Raw genomic sequence first — 17,756 nt, forward strand, 5'->3', positions numbered from 1 at the left:
ATACTCAACACAACACACTTACATACAGTGGATAGCAAAAGTCTGTACACCCCTGTTATAAACTGAAACCAGGATAAATCATGTTTTCATAAAGCAATCCTTTTTTTTCACCTTTAATATGATATGGCAATATAAGTGAAAAACAAATAAAAAGCTTTTAGGGAGAAAATAACCTTACAATAACCTGGTTGCATAAGTATGCACACCCCTTACTAATACTTAGCACCTTTTGCTTGTAAATATTGTATTGTTTTTTGGGTAAGAGTCTCCAAACTCTTAATTTAGCATTTTTATTCCACTTTTTCTTTCTTTATAAAAATAATAATTAAAAAAAATGCTCCAAATCGATCAAAATTAGAGGCAATCTGTTGTGCAGCCCTCCTCAGATTTCAGTCGCGGCCTGGTTGCGTCATCAGGCGTCGACCCGCGGAAGCCGGGGCAAGCGATGACGCAGAATACATGCGACCGCCGAGGCTTGTTGCTTTTGAATGGGCTTGCTTGCATTTTTCCTGGCGAAATAATCGGTTTATTCAGCGATAAACACGCGAAATGGACAGTCGGTTGCAGGAAATCCGTGAGAGGCAGAAGCTAAGACGACAGCTTCTTGCACAACAGGTAAAGATGCGAAACTAATTATTCTAGCGGCAAGTTTCCTTCTTTTTTCCTTTTTTTTTTGTTCTCCTGAAAGCATGCTGTCTTTCTAAAGACACTTGGAGAGTTCCTATAACCTGTTCCCAGCACGAATATGTGCGTGCGTGTGTGTGTGTGTGTGTGTGTGTGTATGTATGTGTATGTATAAGTGTATGTATCCTACACTAGTTACTATTTGTGTGTAGTGTTTAAACAGTGTATGTATGTGTGTGTGTATATGTATATACACACACACACACACACACACACACACACACATATATGTATATACATGTGTGTGTGTGTGTATATATATATATATGTATATGTATGTGTATATGTATATATATATATATATATATATATATATATATATATATACACACACCAAAAACATACAGTTGGGATCATAAGTTTTCATACGCCTTGCAGTATGTAAAATATTTGAATAATTAAAAAAAAAAAAAAAAGAGGAATCATAAAAATTGCATTTTGTTTTTTATTTAGTTCTGCCTTGAATAAGCTATTTCACACAGCAGATATATTAACATATAGTCCACAAGACACAATAATATCAAAATTTACACCATGAACCAGTTCACATGTTTAAATACGCTTGATTCTTAATACTGTGTGTGTTACCTGGATGATCAACGACTGTTTTTATGTTTTGTGATAGTTGTTCATGAGTCCCTTGCTTGACGTGAGCAGTTTAAGAAAAATCCTCCAGGTCCTGTACATTGTTTGCTTTTCCAGCATCTTTTGCATATTTGACCCCTTTTCAGCAGCGGCTATATGATGTTGAGATCCATCTTTTCACACTGTGGACAACTGAGGGACTCGTACACAACTATTACAAAAGCTGCAAACGTTCACTAATGCTCAAGAAGGCAACACGATACATTAGGAGCCAGGGGGTATAAACTTTTGAACAGGATGATTGATGTAAATTGTTATTATTTTATTTTGTATTTATTCTGTAAGGTGTATGTAAACTTATGACCCCAACTGTGTATATGTATGTGTATGTATATGTATACAGTGTGTATGTATATATATTATACTATACTATACTATATACATACTATTGTGTGTATTTATATTAATGTATAGTGTATATATACTGTTTATACACTGCACACAATAGTATCCATTACTTCTTTTCCTTGCAATATGGAGACATTTCCGATTTGTGTATTGTGTTAGCATGGTGAAATGGTGATGCAGCTGTTCTACATGTTAAAGTTTTACATGAAATTCTGGGCTTTTTTACTGATTACTGCGTCTTTTGCAGTAAATGGTCTGATTAGTCTGCTTGTGCATTGTGTTAATAGTGCATTATTATTGCATCATATAGTATAGGGCAAATCTACCTCAAATCACCAGATTTAAAATTTAAAAAAAAGTTCCTTACTAACTATCTCAGATTTGCTTCATACTTTCTGGAAATAATGTCAGCATTCCAAATAAATAGTGTGCAAAATTTCCGGCTTGTGTCTGCATTAGTTTTTGAGATATAAGTCTTTAAAAAGAGGACGTGGCCCTGATTTTACTGTAAAACCTAGTGCTACAGAAAAAGTTAGCACGTTCCTTAAGTCCTTACTTTTGAGCCATTCATGCCAGATGCATGAAATTCTCAGGGATTGTTGTCTACTGTAAGATATCTTTAACTTCTAAAATAGAAAGTCCACAGTTGGATATTTGCCAATTTATTGCCTGCAGAATATTGCTAAAAAATGTGGTTTGGAGCAAATTTGTCCCTCTATATCTCCATAACAAACTACGTCAGATCTTTCAAATTTTTTCTAATACTCATGCTGTAGTTCTTTCTTAGCAACTAGGTGTATGTCTGAAAGACCCAAAATTTTTTGATTTATGAGGTGTTGAAAATGGGGAAAAAAGACAATTCACACCTATAATTCAAATACATATTGCTCACGTATGACAAAATCTACCATGAAAAGGATTATATCACACGAAAGATCAAGGTTTAATTAGCAGATGCACAAAACAGGAAGTTGGTACCTTGAACCAAACTATACAGTATGTAATTGTTCAGTTCAGTTTTATTTGTATAGAACTTTTAACAGCCATCACCAGAAAGCAGCTTTACAGAAATCCAGATAAAGGAAAAACATCCTGAGACAACATGAGGAAGAAAACTCAAACGGGAACTCTTTATCTTCTGGGTGACCCCAGATAGTGTGATTATAAATCAGTATACAGGTATAGAAGAGTGAAGATAAGTGAGTATGCTGAAAGGATGTTCGGTATGATCAGATTGTGAATAAGAGTCCTGGGATGAGCACAGGACAGTCTTAATGATTACAGCAGCAGCTATTGTAGAAACCTATAATATACAGGTGATATTATCCACTGAAGGAAGGGTGAGACATGGATGTAAATTGTTCTTGGGAAGTAATCTTTAGGGTCTCAAGGTGGAACCATGCACAGCAGTAGAAAAAGTGCTGAAGTAGAGATTTAGGATGAATAAGACAGAAGAAGAGGAGCTACAATACTCATATTGGGAGTAGGGAGCCATTTAGTAGTCATTAGTATATCATATGAAAGATATGAACCTTATAGTAGGGCTGTTGTGAATATACAGTATATAAATTTTGTCTTTGCAGCTGGGAGCAGAAAGCGCAGACACCATCGGCGCTGTTCTCAATAGCAAACAGGAGCAAAAAGAGATTGAGGAGACGAGAGAGACATGCAGGTATTTATGCATTCGATTTTTTCCCCGTCATATTTATACATCCACTCATGCATTCTCCTGAGCTTCGTATCAGCCGTATCAACAATTATATGTCTTTGGTAAATAACAGGACGTTTTCTTTTTTTTTTTTAATCTGTTTATTAGTCTTTGATTATGTTTTTGCTATAGTTGTTGCTATAGAAACGATAATGCATTAGAGCAAGCCAGAACCCAAGTCAGAGCTTCTGTTATATTCATATTCATATATTCATTATTCTCGGCTTCGTGGCTCTGCAGATCGTCGTTCGACACGACGGCGACCGGCTCCAAAAGGAAATGCCAGAATGAGGGCGAGGAGGCCGATGAGGACGTGGAGGAGCAGAGAGTGAGTCGGACTGATCTCAGACCAGATGAAAGTGGTTGTATTTAGTAACACCATGGTAACAGATGTGGGATGTGTTACAGGAGGACGCAGAGCCTCAGCAGCAGGAGGACAGCGGTCCATTCGAAGAGGTCTACAAGGACTCCAGCACCTTTCTAAAGGTGGGGTTAGGTTTATAATCACTGAAAATCAATATTTCAATGGCCTTACATACTTATAGCTTTTGGTGTTAAATCAAAACAGATAGGAATATGAGGCACCATCTTAAAAGATCTTTTTTTTTTTCCTCATAGAAACGAATTCTTCTGTTTAGCCCCAGACATGTAACATGAGCTCTACATAACGACCAAATCTAAAATATTTGCTTATCATATACACGGCCACACATATACTGTCAGCTCCAGAATTATTGGCACCCTCGGTAAAGAGGTTATGTAAAATGTTTGCAGTTACTGAGCCTCATATCAAATTGCAAACATTTAATTGAAGTACATTTATGCTAGAAATGTATATAAATATACACTTACATAATTATTAATTGGCACTCCTAGACATTCTTATGAACACAATCTAACTGATGGATTATGACAAGCTGCAGAAGTCTTATTGACATACTTGAGTATTTTATATATAGCTGATACACAAGTGATAACCTTTTGAACGAACCTGTTTCGCAGACGTTCCGCAACATTTAATGTAATGTAATAATTGCAAAAAGAGAAGTGTCTTTGTTTGATACTTAGAAAGTTTTAAGTGCTGACAAATCCATACTAATTTGTAATCAAAATTCTTGTTCACATTGGCTTCTGTGTAACCATTCTCTCCGTTTAAATCATGATCTTGAAGTTGTTTTCTTTTTTTTTTTTTTTTTTTTATTCCCCAAGCAGTTCTAATTCTTGTCTTTTCTTACACTATTAGGGGACGCAGAGTCTGAACCCTCATAACGACTACTGCCAGCATTTTGTGGACACGGGACATCGACCGCAAAACTTCATCAGAGACGTGGGTGAGTGTCTTCTCTTCTCTACTACGAAAGTTCTTATCAGGCTTTTGTTCAAAATTAACACAACAATAAGTATATGGTATTGTTAACAATTGCTTAATAGAGCAAGAGAGGACGAAAAAGAGAGAAATATAGAGAGACAGTATAGAAGTATAGAAGAGAGACAGTATAGAAGTTATAATAGTTATAATAATTATAATTAGTTATAATAAGCTAAAAAATCTTAGGAAATTGTCAAGCTTTTTATATATATATATATATATATATATATATATATATATATATATATATATATATATATACATATATATATATACATATATAATAAACATAATGGATTATTTTCTTGTGTTACAGGTTTGGCTGACCGATTCGAGGAGTACCCCAAACTCCGAGAGCTCATCCGGCTCAAAGACGAGCTCATCTCCGCTACAAACACACCACCCATGTAAGCCAGGATGTTATTTATAAAACAACATCAATGTTTAATGTAAATTCATTTTCCAAGACAGGTGCGTGGTAATATATTTTGTGTGTGTGTGTGTGTGTGTGTGTGTGTGTGTGTGTGTGTGTGTGTGTGTGTGTGTGTGTGGATGTTGTCAGGTACCTGCAGGCCGATCTGGAGAACTTTGATCTCAGGGATCTGAAGTGTAAGTTTGACGTGATCCTGCTGGAGCCTCCATTAGAAGAGTATTACAGAGAATCAGGCATCATCGCCAGCGAACGCTTCTGGACCTGGGATGATGTGAGTCTTTAGAGTTTATGTTTCTCTATTATAAACCTGTCATTAATTATTTGAATTAATGCCGCAGTTACAGAAAAGTAATCAACATCTTCTGACGAATCACATTCTGGAAATCGAACACTATGTCTCTCTGTCTTTATCTCTCTGTCCTTCTAGATCATGAAGCTGGAGATTGATGAGATCTCAGCACTGCGTTCTTTTGTCTTTCTCTGGTGCGGCTCGGGGGAGGGGCTCGATCTCGGCAGGATGGTAGGATGGCTCGCGAATCTCGGTCGTTAACGCGTTAACATATGAGCTGCAACGCATACAGTTACAAACCGCACTACTATTGGGCTTTGTAGCATTTATTACTGTTTGAGTCTCAGGGTTTAGAAGTTGGGTGTGTGTTCAAATGCATTGTGTGTTTACTCTGCAGGCATAATTCGTTTAGATTTGCGCAAACTCTGCCATTGCCTGTTAGTAAAGAATAATCAGTGTGTTTGCTCCACAGTGTTTGAGGAAATGGGGGTTCAGGAGATGTGAGGACATCTGCTGGATCAAGACCAACAAGAACAACCCAGGAAAGACCAAAACGCTGGACCCCAAAGCAGTGTTTCAGAGGACCAAGGTAAGAATGAGGGAAACATGTTAGATTATTATTGTAGACAAAATACAGAGAAGGTTTATTGCAAGCTTTCAGACGAGTGACTGTTGCTTAGCAAGACGATTTCATTTATAATACTCAAAGTGTGCTTGCTTGGTTAGTGAAATTATACAGTGGGCATCTTTAGTTTGTTTCTCTTTAGTGTAAACTTGACAAATGAATGTTGTTGTGTGGGTGTGTGTGTTTCAGGAGCACTGCCTGATGGGTATTAAGGGCACGGTGCGGCGCAGCACAGACGGCGACTTCATCCACGCCAACGTGGACATCGATCTGATCATCACAGAAGAGCCTGAGATGGGCAACATCGAGAAGCCTGTGGAGATTTTTCACATCATCGAGCACTTCTGCCTCGGACTCAGACGTCTCCATCTGTTCGGCAGAGACAGTACCATCAGGCCAGGTCTCTGTCTCACACAAACACACACACACACACACACACACACACACACACAGAGTTTTCACTGTCCAAACTGTTGTCATCATGTCTCCCTTAAGTGTTAAAGAATTAGTTGGGATATGTGTTTATAAAGTGATAAATTTTATGTTTTTTTCCGTGTGTGTGTGTGTGTGTGTGTGTGTGTGTGTGTGTGTGTGTGTGTGTGTGTGTGTGTGATTTCCAGGCTGGTTAACCGTCGGACCCACATTGACAAACAGCAACTTCAACGCTGAAGCCTACTCCGCCCACTTCTCCACCTCCCACCTCTCCGGCTGCACAGAGGACATTGAAAGGCTCCGCCCCAAATCTCCGCCCCCTAAGCCTGAGGGGTGCAGGGGGGCTCCACGAGGGGGCCGTGGTGGAGTGGCAGGGGGACGAGGTGAACGCGGGCGCGACAGGAACCGACCCAACTTTCGTGGAGAGCGGGGCGGGTTCAGGGGGCGCGGCGCACCTCACCGCGGGTTTCCTCCACGATAAATTCTTTTTTTTTTTTTTTAATTGTGGTGGGTTTTTTTTAATATAAAAATGATGACACAGAGCTGATATATTTTTTTAACGGACCAGCAAATTGTTGTTGTTTAGCTGCAAAAAATGGTTGCCTTGTTCCATTTGATTTCATTTTTTTTTTTTTTTTGGATCCTGATCATACAGTAAATATGACAGACAGCTAATGAATTTTATATGTGCACATCTTGGGTTTTAAAAGGCAAAATAAGGACCTTGTTCAAATCCACATCGCTGCTGTAAGACTTCTTCTGTTTGGATTGAATGTCATGTGTTTGAAATGCAGTTTTGAGATTTTTACTGATTTTATAATTGGTCTTTTTAATTGGTCTGTTTTTTTTTTTTTTTTTTTTTTTCTTTCTGTAAAAATGTCACATATGCGTCATTTTGCAAATTTCCTTCTGCTCTGGTATTAGTATTGGGTCTGGGGGCATATATTACAGACCCTGTTTTCATGCCTTTGTGTTCAGACATCATCTGCATCACAGGCTGTGTCTCTGGAACATCTTTGTATTTGCTGTGCTTGTGTTTAAATGGGATGGAAAGTGGCTTTACACACACTAAAAAATGGTTTCTCTCATCTACTTCTCAAGAAATAAAATCGATTTTTAAAAGTATATACTTTCGCCCTGGAGTGGACAGAGAATTAACTACGATCGAATGTACACTCATTATCCGCACCCGTACCACTGCACATTCATGCAATTATTCCAATCGGCCAATCATGTGGAAGCAGCGTAATGTATACAATCACATAGATACAGGTCAGGAGCTTCAGTTAATGTTCACATCAAGCATCAGAATGGGGAAAATGTGATCTCAGTGACTTTGTAGCATGGTTGTTGGCTGTTTTGAGGTTTTTTTTGTAGAAACTGCTGCTGATCTGTGATTTTTCACACACAACAGTCTCTAGAGTTTACACAGGATGGTGCCAAAAACAAAAAACATCCGGTTAGAGGTAGTTTTGTGGGTGGAAACACCTTGTTGATGAGGGAGGTCAGCGGAGAATGGCTAGACTGGTTTGATCTGACAGGAAGGCTACAGTAACTCAAATAACCACTCTATACAACCATGGTGAGCAGAAAAGCATCTCAGAACACACAATATGTTGAAGCTTGAGGTGGATTGGCTACAACAGCAGATGACTCTGTCATCCAAGAACAGGATGTGGTCTTCTGTTGTTCATTACATTATTGGCTGATTGATTGGATAACTAAACGAATGGCATACAAGTGTTACCAATAAAGTAGCCAGTGAGTGTTTATTATGGACGAGCTGCCACTGATTGTTATGTTGTGCCAAACAATTCATATATGAATAAGAATTACTTAATGGATTTCAGTTTGGTGTGTGGATTAGGTTTGAACTTTAAATCTGTAAGAACGGGGCAGTTAATAATAACTGGGCAATAAGGAGGATTTGTGTTAAACAGGTAGAACTACAGGAAATCTTTATTTAATATTTATATGGTAGACTTGATAAGCACCTAGCACATACTTCCTTCCCAGTGAATCACAACAAGTGGCTCGGCTCACCAAAAAGAGTCGACTCTTTCGTCTCACGATAGTTGTCGTTCTTTGCCTGATTCACTCTAGTGAGTCGGTTCACTCAAAAGATCCACTTCAAAGAGTCGACTCATTCGCTAATGATAAATAGCTGGTAGCTGCCTGGCTAACTGTTAGCGCACGATGGCATATTGTTGTCTGTTAATTCAGCATGATATTAAGCTATAACATGATAAAGGATTTGCTGAGTCGGTATTCAAGAGCATTTATTTGTTAATATTCTCGACTGGTTTGCTTTCTCTGTGGTGACTAAAGGTCCGACAACTTCACTAGCTAGCAGGCTAACTAATGGCAGCTAACTAGCTAGCCACACCGAGGTCCAGCCTGGTGGTTATTGTGTACACGCAAAGGTAAACTTGTTTTGCTTTAGAGCTAGCTTTTGTACAGATAAAGAAAACTTAAAGAAAGAAAAAAAGAACACACGAGTATTTTAGCTAGGTTAGTTAGGTAGGACAGTGAGGTTAGCTAGCTAGCTAACTAGCTCATATTGGTTGCTAGGTAACCTGTCGACCGCTAGACATGTTAGCCAGCGTGCTAATTACTTCAGGGAAAATATATATTATATAATTTCTCAGTAAGTGCGTAGTTCTGCGAGTAAATATTGATTGTAAATTACACCTGAAATGTAGGATAGGAGGCACTAATAATTTTTTTAAATAAATAATTTAGAGTTAGCTAGCCTTAATACTGTCTGTGTTATGACTTTTTGAATTCCGGGTTTATTAAGACATTAAGGGAAGCTAATGGCTACATGCCTCCACTCCATAGTTGATTATTTTCCTATGAAAGCATGACACTAAGTGTTTTATTCCTTAGTCCATGTGTTATCATTAATTTTTTCCACTCAAATTAGAAGCAGGTGACTATTACTTGATATTATATTCTAATACTATTATAAGTATTATGTTAAGATATTGTATAACATTGACTTTTGCTTAATTCCAGTAAACATTTTTTAATAACTGGTGGATTCTGGGATACCAGTCATGCCCAGTCCAAGCTCTTTCAAGGGAAGCTTTGTGAGTATTATGCTTATAATGTAACAGAATTGTGACTCTTCATCTTGCTCAGATCATGGACTTCCCGGGACACTTTGAGCAGATCTTCCAGCAGCTGAACTACCAGCGTGTCCACGGGCAGCTGTGCGACTGCGTGATTGTGGTGGGCAGCCGGCATTTTAAAGCTCACCGCGCTGTCCTGGCCGCGTGCAGTACGCACTTCCGGGCGCTGTTCAGTGTCTCCGAGGGTGACGGTAGCGTGAGTGTAATCCGGCTGGATTCAGAGGTGGTGACGGCCGAGGCGTTCTCGGTGCTCGTGGACATGATGTACACTTCCACGCTCACGCTGGGAGAGAGCAACGTCATGGACGTGTTACTGGCTGCGTCTCATTTGCATTTAAATACGGTAGTGAAGGCTTGTAAGCATTATCTGAACACTCGGACTTTGCCTAAGTCGCCTCATAGTGAGCGCGGGAGTCAGCGTGAGCAGCAGCAGCAGCAGCTGAACAATGGCTCTAACTCACGCCTCCAGCGCTCGTTCCTCTTGCAGCAACTCGGCTTAAGCGTCGTTAGCTCCGCCCTTAACGAAGAAACCGAGGAGGAAGGAACCGTAGCTAGTAGAGGGGCGGGGTCAGTTTCAGGTAGTGGACTGTTAGAACAACGCGACTCTTTCTACTCGCAACGCCGCTTGCAGAAGCGCAAGCAGACGTTTTCTCTGATTCGCTCAGAGGCAGAAAGCCCACGGCAGAGGCCACGCCTCCCTTCACAAGCCCAGGGCATCGTGGGAGATTGTGGAGAGGGAGGAGCTAGAGGGGAGGAGCTTCTGTCCCCGGACTCGCACAGCAAAACCATAGATGAGGATTCCAAACTGGACGTAGTGGTGATTGCAGCGGACGAGAGAGAAGAGTACAGAAGGGCGGCGGCGCAAGAGGACGTGCAGCTGCCCAGCCAATCAGACGGCGGCAGAGGGAGCAGGGCGGAGCCTCTACTGCTGCCGCACAAGGAGGAATATCCAGACGGCGATGGTGTTCAGGTGAAAGGTGGAGGTGAGGAAGAAGCACAGCGTATGCAGGTGGTGGTAAAGAGCGAGCCGATCAGCTCACCTGAACCCGCAGACGAGACCAGTGATGTCACATCGCAGGCTGAGGGCAGTGACCAGGTAAGTATTAAGTGTAACATAGTGAATGTCTGTGCATATTCCACCACACTGTATATCCGCAACTGATCACTGAACTCTTAAAAGCAAGCGCATATGTACTGTATCCGAGTCCAAATGATTGTTTCACAGAAAATTATTAATGTACGGAAATATTACATGACATTCCTCTTACTTTTCTGCTGTCACAAATAAGGGAAAAACATATTAAGGGAGAAGTAAATTTCTTTAGAATTATAAAATCTGTGTGTGTTTTGTATGCGTGTGTGTATTGAAGGAGTATCTTCTCCTGTTAATAGTCACCACTTCACTCATTTGAGATTTGAGGGGGTGGTCTCATGACTCTCACTGAAAATTAGCGTGACATCGCTGCTGCTGTGATCTCAGAGCTCGGGAGGAGCACAAACCTGCACCTACTTTGAGACTACTTTGGTAATAGTCTCAAAATACCAAAGTTACCAAAGTAACTCGCACCTCAAGTGGAGAACGTCACAGTAGCACTGATTTCTCCTCAGTTTAAAGCTCAGTGGATGGTTGACCTCACGCAGCAGGTGTTGGTGCTCATGGGCCCAAGTGTAAAAATGGCGTTGAGGTCTACCGTGAAATGGCTCCAGAAGTCACAAGGAAAAACAGGACGCTTAAAAATACAGATCCCCCTTAACCGCATACATCCGTGCCTTCATCTTGGCATGACCATACCAGCCATCGCCAAGAAATTTGGAGTTTCCATAAGAACAATGTGGAGACGCATGGATGAAATTGATTGTGAGGTAAAATACAAGTTTGCCCTAGACGTACTTGACAAGTCTAGGGCCTTAGTCATGACCACCATTGTTAAGTCCAAGACTTAAGTCCAAGATCGAGTCGAGGTCGAGGCCAAGACAAGATCGTGACAAAAAAAACCCATCAAATCCATTTTGACAAAGCCTTCTACTTCGACTGGTTGGCTTCATTTGTGCATTCCGCTGTTTTTGAGAAGAAGGAATTACTTCTTGTGAAACTTCTTGTTCATACAGAAAGAATAGAACAGGAACTTCATCATCGTCTCTTCACTCGGCTGATCTCTGTTCACGCTAACATCAGTGAGGAAATAATCGCTGATTCGTTCACTCACTTCTGTTCTGCTCTACGCAGAGAGTGAAAGCGCTCTTCTCTCTTTTGGTATCAGACTGCAAACAGGCATACGTATGTCTGTTTCTCTTTGACTCGTAGCTTTCCAAAAATGTGTAATGTTCACTGTATGAGGAAATCCCTCCTAGCTAGTAGTGCTTTAGCCGTCTTTAGTCACACTGACTGTTTTTTACCAACGTGTTTGTTAAACTGGCTTGTTACACAAAATGATCTCAGAATGTAGCCTAAATAAAAGCTACACAGTTTTAGTAATATATATATATATATATATATATATATATATATATATATATATATATATATATATATATATATATATATATATATATATATTTATTTTCTTTACGCAGAAATATCAGTCCAAGTATAGACTATTATTTAGTCAAAGCCGCTTTTTAGTCACTCACGGTGAAAACCGATGGATTTCCCAGACCTCCACACGAGTCACTGGGACAGGCCCTTCTTTAGGTCAAATACAACAAGGTCTCGTCTTACAGCAGATATTTATTTTACTCCCCAGAGCAAAGGCTTAAAGCATCACGGAAACGCATTGACCCTCAAGTTGTGCTGGAACAACGAGACACTCTAACCTTCAAGGTGTGCTGAACCTCACTCTCTCTCCAACACCGATAGTACAGATGTATGGTGTCTCTGAAGAGCGACAAAGGAAGTACGAACAGGCATGCACTTCCTAGAGACCTCCCTGACAGCGTGACATGCCCTTGTTTCATTTACAAACTGGTTAGGTCAAATATCTGTATCTGTTCACTATATGACTAAAGGAATGAAAGTGTACTTTTTTTTTTTCGATTTGTTATTCAGTTTATCAGTGTTCGAGAATATAACTGATAAGAGTACACAAAGATCAGGGTACTAGTTTACTCAATTGGTGAAGCCATGAATGCCTTAATGACTTTGAGTGCCTTTCGTTCACAAAATCTCAAATCCTTTCTCGATTTTTCAGGATGTGTTTCAGCATCCTGGTATGGAACTGTTTAGCATGACCGCATCAGAGGTTAATGTGGCTTCTTTGTGCACTTGATTTCTCCCTTCAAGCTTTGACATGACAGAGGAGTATCATATATCATGTAATGTTTCTGTAAAATAAACAGGATGCAAATGACATGCATACAATCGCATACATATGCATGTGTGCTTGCTTTTACGGGTTCGCATAATGTGATCAGCCGCGAATATACGCTGTGGCTGAATACAACGTACAAGCGCATGTGTTATGTACACAACACAAAATCTTTATATAGATACAGTTAGTAAGAGGAACTGGAGGATGTCAGAGCTCAGAGTAGGTGGAAGAAACTCCTACAACCACCTTCCTGAGTATGGCTTAGGGCTATGATTGGACAGTGAGTGCATTTCAGTGTGGCACGACTGCAGCACACTGATGAAATGCAATGCAGAGGGTTGGATTCCATTCACTTCTGACACAAATTCAGATGTTAGATGTTCGAGTAATGCAGCGAATGCTTTTAGAAGTCTAAAACCTTTTTAACTCCAGTTCGTATAATGTTAAATTTTTCATGATTGTGTTTCCTGAACATTTCAAAATTGAATGTCTTTCGTTCAAATCAGGTGGAGGCCGTGGGAGAGAAGCTGGGACTGAGTCCCGAAGGCAGTGAGCACAGCTTCAGCGACCCTCAGCCCAGCTCCGACATCCTGATCTCAGAAATCAAGGGACCAGTCATGGAAGGAGAGAGAGCGGGTGATGCGGGAGGAGGTGTAGACAGGAGAGAAAGAGGAGGGGGCCTCCTGAGCACAATGAGCTTCGACCGCATCTCTGTCCCAAACACCACGACAGGGGAGTGCACACTGGACCACGAGCCCCCTCGTTTCCTGTTCGGCTCCGACTCTTCTTCTATGCACCTCCCTCCATCTCAGAACCTCCTCTCGGGGGAGGTGCAGGAGTTTTCCAACATGCGGGCTGACACACTTCTGCTTCAGCCTATGCTTGACGGGATAGCGTCGTCGTCTTCAGAGCAACTGGCGCTGGAGTTTCAGAGAAACATTTGCAGGGGTGGCGCGTATAGATTTCCTCCTTATCGACGCATCGCACCGAAAGCTGCACCTGGAGCCGCTTCGATGCAGGACTCTGCTTCCTCGTCCTCCGCTTCCTCATCAATGCTTGTAAACGGTGCTAATTTCGACGGTTCTAGCCAACGAGGAAGCAACTCGAACTTGAATCCTCTGCCCCAGTTGACCCGCGCGTCAGCAGACGTGCTCTCCAAGTGTAAAAAGGCGCTTTCGGAGCATAACGTGCTGGTGGTCGAAGGAGCGCGCAAATACGCGTGTAAAATCTGCTGTAAGACCTTCCTGACGTTAACAGACTGCAAGAAGCACATCCGAGTTCACACAGGCGAGAAGCCTTACGCATGCCTGAAGTGTGGCAAGCGCTTCAGCCAATCCAGTCACCTGTACAAACACTCGAAAACCACCTGCCTCCGGTGGCAGAACAGCACCATGCCGACCGGACTGCTTTAAATCAAACAATCGTGAATATTAAACACACCTCCGCACTGTGTTCCTGCTCTGGACTGCTGAAAATACACCTGCGTGTGATGCAGCCTCTAACACACACACGGACAATATGGAGTATTCGTTTTAACGCCGCTCTAAACACAAACACACTCCTCCTCAAGAAACTAAGCACGGAAGTGTATTTGCCAAATTAGATTTTATATTACTGTTATCAATAACGTTTCACAAGTGATGGCACTAGAGATTGCTCTAACGCCATGTGATTATTACGTTTAAGCTGAATTTGTGAAGAAGTGGCAAAGCCACCTCGTGCTCAGAGCTCATAACTGGATAGATGTGCGGTCTACTGTGACGACGACGGAGAACACTTCTGCTAAACTCTGCAGTTAGAGCTGAAGGAAAGGACATAAAGCACCATAATGAGATCAACTTCTCTTCATTTCACAATGAAATTTACGTCGAACCCAGAAGTCCGTTTGGAACACGGCACATTTGAAGTCGATGAATTGTAAAAGACCAATTTAATTGACCTGATTTGGAGCAGGAGGAATAGTGAGCGCCAAAACTTTTTCCCGCATCGGATCAGTATCTGAAGCTAAAAAACAAGCAGTCCGTGAACTTGCTTCATGTTAAGAGTTTCCATCCACCTGTTTTATTCCATTTTTTTTCCTATAAGTATGAAAACGGAAAACAGAACACTAACAAAAAATTGTAGAGAATTCAAATACTTCTGTGTAGAATAAGTAAAAAAAATTCACTGAGGCCACTTAGACCTATAACGTTTCTATTTTCCTATAACTGCACACCCCTAAGTGTTTTATACCACATGATTGCCAACGATTATAATGTTTTATCTATTGCAGAACATCATGCTACTGTTTATAGTTACAGTTAATGCTGTGGAACGTCTAGGATACGAGTTAGTTCCTGTAATCACTTACGTTATAGCAGCTGTAAACTGTTGTTCCCTCAGCAGCCTCTCTATTTCTCTCTCTCTCTTGAAGTTAATAAGACAAACAATGCAGCTTGAAACTATAGAAACAGTAACGTATAAGAACGAGCAGATTAATATCAACCTGTGATTTGAATTAAAGCTGGAACTACTGTTGAAGAAAATTAATCAACACCTTCCGACCAATCAGAATCAAGAATTAAGCAGCGCTGTGATGTACATATTGTTGGTTCATCAATAAAATGAATGCGCTCCTTTCCTTCATTTATTCTCCCCTTCCTCCTTTCCTTCTTCCCTTCCTTCCTTCCTTCCTCCTGCTATTCATTTCCTCCTTTCCTTACTCCTGTACTCCCTTCCTCCTTTTTTTCCTTTCCTCACTTCTTCCTCCCTCCCTTCTTCCCTCACTCCCTCCTTTCCTCCCTCCCTTCCTTCTGCTCGTCCTCATTTTCTCCTTCCCTTACTCCTTTACTCCCTCCCCTGTTCTTCCTCTCTCTCCTCCTTCTTCCCTCACTCCCTCCTTTCCTCCCTCCCTTCCTTCTTTCCTTCCTCCCTGCCTCTATTTTTCTGCACAGTGTTGATTAATTTTCTGTAACAGCAGCCCTGACAGTAGTTCCAGCTGCAGAGTGAATCACAGGTGTATATTAAAGCGCTCCTAATACATAATTGTTTATAATAGTAACAGCATTTGGATGGAAACATTATAAGTAGCAAGTAACACTTGGACAAAAAAATGGCTGAAAAGTAAACGCACCATTGGTGTGACGGTAAAAAAGCAGTAGTGGTAGCGCAGAAGGCTTTCTCAAACCAAAGTCGTGCTCTTCTCTTCCTGCATCGGTCAGACTGATGCTTATTGTTTGTTCGCTTGTAGTCGTGAACTGTGTTGTGATCTCTCTGGAAATATTTCTGAACTTGCAGTCGTCCAGAGAGATGCGTGCTGTACTGTAATCGTTTCTGCTTCCTAGATGTTTGCATCTGTGCAGCGTACATGAGCATTTGTTCACTTTAAAGGGCTAAACGAATGAACACGCGAAAAAGAAAAGCTGAAAGTGAAGCTCAAACGCCATTTTCCTCGTCATGTCTTCTACAGAAACTGTGCCACGGTGTAAAAATTCACCTTTGCACCTTCAACCGTTGTGGCTTTAACGTCATTTCTCCAGAAGTGACATGAAAAGATGATACGATCTTTTAAATGTTTGTGTTTTGTTGTTTTCATGTTAAAGAAAGTACAGTTGTTGTTGTTGTTGTTGTTTTTTTTTAATATATTCCTGTGATGGTGTGTAACGGAGAAGTGTTCATGTCTTATATGATGTTAATAATAAGCTGGTAATAATTGGTGCTTCATTGTTTGAGGTTTTGTTTTTTTGCCAGGATTTGAAGAATCTGAAGACTCCGTCTCGTCCTCACTGAGCTTGTGTTCACAGTAAACGCCGTTAAAAGAGAAGGATGTTGGAGCGGAGTGCAGGATCGATCAGCCTGCTGACTGACAGAGTAAATATCTTACGAGGCTTTAGCTGTGGTGTGGATGACGAGAAACACCAAAAGAAAGATCCGTTTAGTTTTTTGTGCTCTTACTGTTACGTTCATCACATGTAAGATGTAGCTCTGAATTAAAACACCTCTTACACACGTGCAGTTCATCCAGCCTTTATCCCTCTTTATCTCTCTTTATCTCTCTTCTCACCTTTCTTTCGTTCTCTTTACATTTCTCATGTTTCTTTCTTTCTTCCATTTCTTTCTTTCATTTTACTGTTTCTTTTCATTTCCCATCTTTCTTTCTTTCTACCCTTTTATTTTCCTCTGTCCATTGCTCAGTCTATCTATCTATCTATCTATCTATCCTTTTTGTTTATCATTTTTTTTTCTTTTTTCCTTTTCTTTCATTCATTCATTCACTCAGTTTCCATTCTTGTTTTTTGTTTCTTTCCTTTTGTTTATTTCTTGTTTCATTTTATTTTTCCCTTCTTCTTTATTTATATATATTTATATATTTTTTTGTTTTCTATTCCTATTTCTCATGTTTGTTCGTTTGTTCTTTTTTTCTGTACTTTCTTCATTTTATTTTTCTCTTTATGTATGTATTTATTTATTTATGTAATTTTGGTTTCCTCTTTCTGTTTCTCATGATTTTCATTCTTTTGTCTGTTTTCTCTTTACATTTTCACCCTTCTTTCTTTCTTTCTTTCTTTTTTTATATTTTGGAAGGTGTAGCTCTGAAATTTAAAAAGCTCTTACACATTTTTTTTCTTTTTTTTTCCCTCCATCACAGCGTCTGGCCGTGTGTTACTGCGTTGTATATCTGTAACCTTAGGTACTGGAACTGTAACGCGCAGGACGATACTAGAGTTTACACTGTTCATATCATGGGATCTGCCTCCAACGTCACATTTACAAACACATTAAACCAAATGTTCAGTGTTTAA

General features: G+C 40.4%; 2 protein-coding genes across 2 annotated transcripts; both read left to right on the top strand.

Moving 5' to 3' along the window:
• The first annotated feature begins 391 nt into the window (after positions 1-391).
• On the top strand, positions 392-7,660 carry mettl14 (methyltransferase 14, N6-adenosine-methyltransferase subun). The gene is made up of 11 exons (XM_034301334.2): positions 392-615; positions 3,261-3,349; positions 3,626-3,713; positions 3,794-3,871; positions 4,629-4,716; positions 5,071-5,161; positions 5,317-5,458; positions 5,615-5,707; positions 5,949-6,065; positions 6,291-6,501; positions 6,722-7,660. The coding sequence occupies exons 1-11, from the start codon at positions 550-552 to the stop codon at positions 7,012-7,014; spliced, it is 1,356 nt and encodes a 451-aa protein (XP_034157225.1). The 5' UTR covers positions 392-549; the 3' UTR covers positions 7,015-7,660.
• Positions 7,661-8,503: 843 nt separating this feature from the next.
• LOC113544289 (zinc finger and BTB domain-containing protein 5) lies at positions 8,504-17,756 on the top strand. Its single transcript, XM_026942986.3, has 3 exons — positions 8,504-8,956; positions 9,678-10,763; positions 13,482-17,756. Exons 2-3 carry the CDS (start codon positions 9,681-9,683, stop codon positions 14,385-14,387), a joined length of 1,989 nt encoding a protein of 662 aa, XP_026798787.3. The 5' UTR covers positions 8,504-8,956; positions 9,678-9,680; the 3' UTR covers positions 14,388-17,756.

The sequence above is a fragment of the Pangasianodon hypophthalmus genome, chromosome 28 (assembly GCF_027358585.1).
Source record: "Pangasianodon hypophthalmus isolate fPanHyp1 chromosome 28, fPanHyp1.pri, whole genome shotgun sequence".
NCBI lineage: Eukaryota > Metazoa > Chordata > Actinopteri > Siluriformes > Pangasiidae > Pangasianodon > Pangasianodon hypophthalmus.